The sequence below is a fragment of the Plectropomus leopardus genome, unplaced genomic scaffold, assembly GCF_008729295.1.
Source record: "Plectropomus leopardus isolate mb unplaced genomic scaffold, YSFRI_Pleo_2.0 unplaced_scaffold9224, whole genome shotgun sequence".
NCBI lineage: Eukaryota > Metazoa > Chordata > Actinopteri > Perciformes > Serranidae > Plectropomus > Plectropomus leopardus.
Window position 1 is genome coordinate 1 of NW_024701717.1, and position 1285 is coordinate 1285.

Below are 1285 nucleotides of genomic sequence, written 5' to 3' on the forward strand. Positions count from 1 at the left end.
TGTGTGTGTGTGTGTAGAGTATATGTACAGTACAGTATATATAAGTACCTGGCAGTGGTGGTCCGTGTCCAGTCCGTCCCACAGACTCATGAACTGAGCCTTCATCATGGCCGTGGCTTCGTGGTCTGAACTCGAGCGACTCCTCAGGAACGAGTCTGAAGAACACCGAGTCAAAACCAGCTGATCACTGATACCCAACCTATGGCTCCAGGGACAAACCAGGGCCCCCACAGGGCCCCTGGTGGCCCCCAAACATTCTCTGATTCACAGTAAAAGTAAAGTGATTGTCTCTGTGAATAGTTTTTGTCCTTTTAGTCTCCATAAGGAGTCAGAGACATAAAACAGCATCAAAACAGAGTTTGCTGATCAAAAACAGAGGCAGAGGAGGATCCCCCACACCCCCGACAGAGGACACAGCTGAGACACTGATGTCCTAAAAAACAAGAAATGTCCTAAACTCCTATGAATGTCCTAAAAATCTCCTCCTGAAGAGTTCAGATTATAATCTGTTGAAATTTAGCGATCCAAAGTTTGTCCCTGCCGTGCGTGTGTGTGTGTGCATGTGCGCGTGTGTGCACAAATCTCACCGATCTCGTCGACAAAGATGATTGACGGCTGCAGTTTGACGGCCAATGAAAAGACGGCGGCGGCGAGTTTCTGGGACTCTCCATACCATTTGTCCGTCAGCGTGCTCGGCTGCAGGTTAATAAAACGAAACCCCGCCTCCTTCGCCGTCGCCTTGGCGATCAGCGTTTTCCCACAACCCGGTGGCCCATACAGCAGCACGCCTGTTACCATGACGACGGGCAGAGGGTCAGGTCAGTACACAGGTTGCATCCTTCCTTCCTCACGGTTTCTTTTTTCCTTCCTGACATTCTTATTTCCTTATCTCCTCCTTCCTCCCTCCTTCCTGACTCTGCCTTCTCCTTTTCCTTCTTCTGTTTCATCCCTCCTTCATCTCCTTTCCTTCCTTCCTCTCCTCCTCCTCCCTCCTGTGATGAGAAGGTCATATTTTCTGTCCTCTCTCTGACGTGACATCACGTCGGGTTCTCTCACCTTAATCTCAATTGATTGATTGATGACATCATTAATCAGGGGCCTTATTGATCTGATTGGGGGTCACTGACCTTTGGGGGGCTGCAGCAGTCTGGATCCCTGGAACAGGTGTCTCTTCTGGACAGGTAAGATCACCGTCTCCTTCAGCTCTGTGATCACCTCGTCCAGACCGGCGATGTCCCTCCACGTGATCTACACACACACACACACACACACACACACACACACA

General features: G+C 50.1%; 1 protein-coding gene across 1 annotated transcript; it reads right to left on the minus strand.

The window, feature by feature from the left end:
- Positions 1 to 33: 33 nt before the first annotated feature.
- LOC121940671 (outer mitochondrial transmembrane helix translocase) lies at positions 34 to 1248 on the minus strand (the record flags this gene model as incomplete). Its single annotated transcript, XM_042483387.1, has 3 exons — positions 34 to 155; positions 588 to 788; positions 1128 to 1248. Coding segments are annotated over 3 exons (444 nt in total), but the record flags the coding sequence as incomplete, so codon positions are not given.
- Between the last annotated feature and the right edge of the window lie 37 nt (positions 1249 to 1285).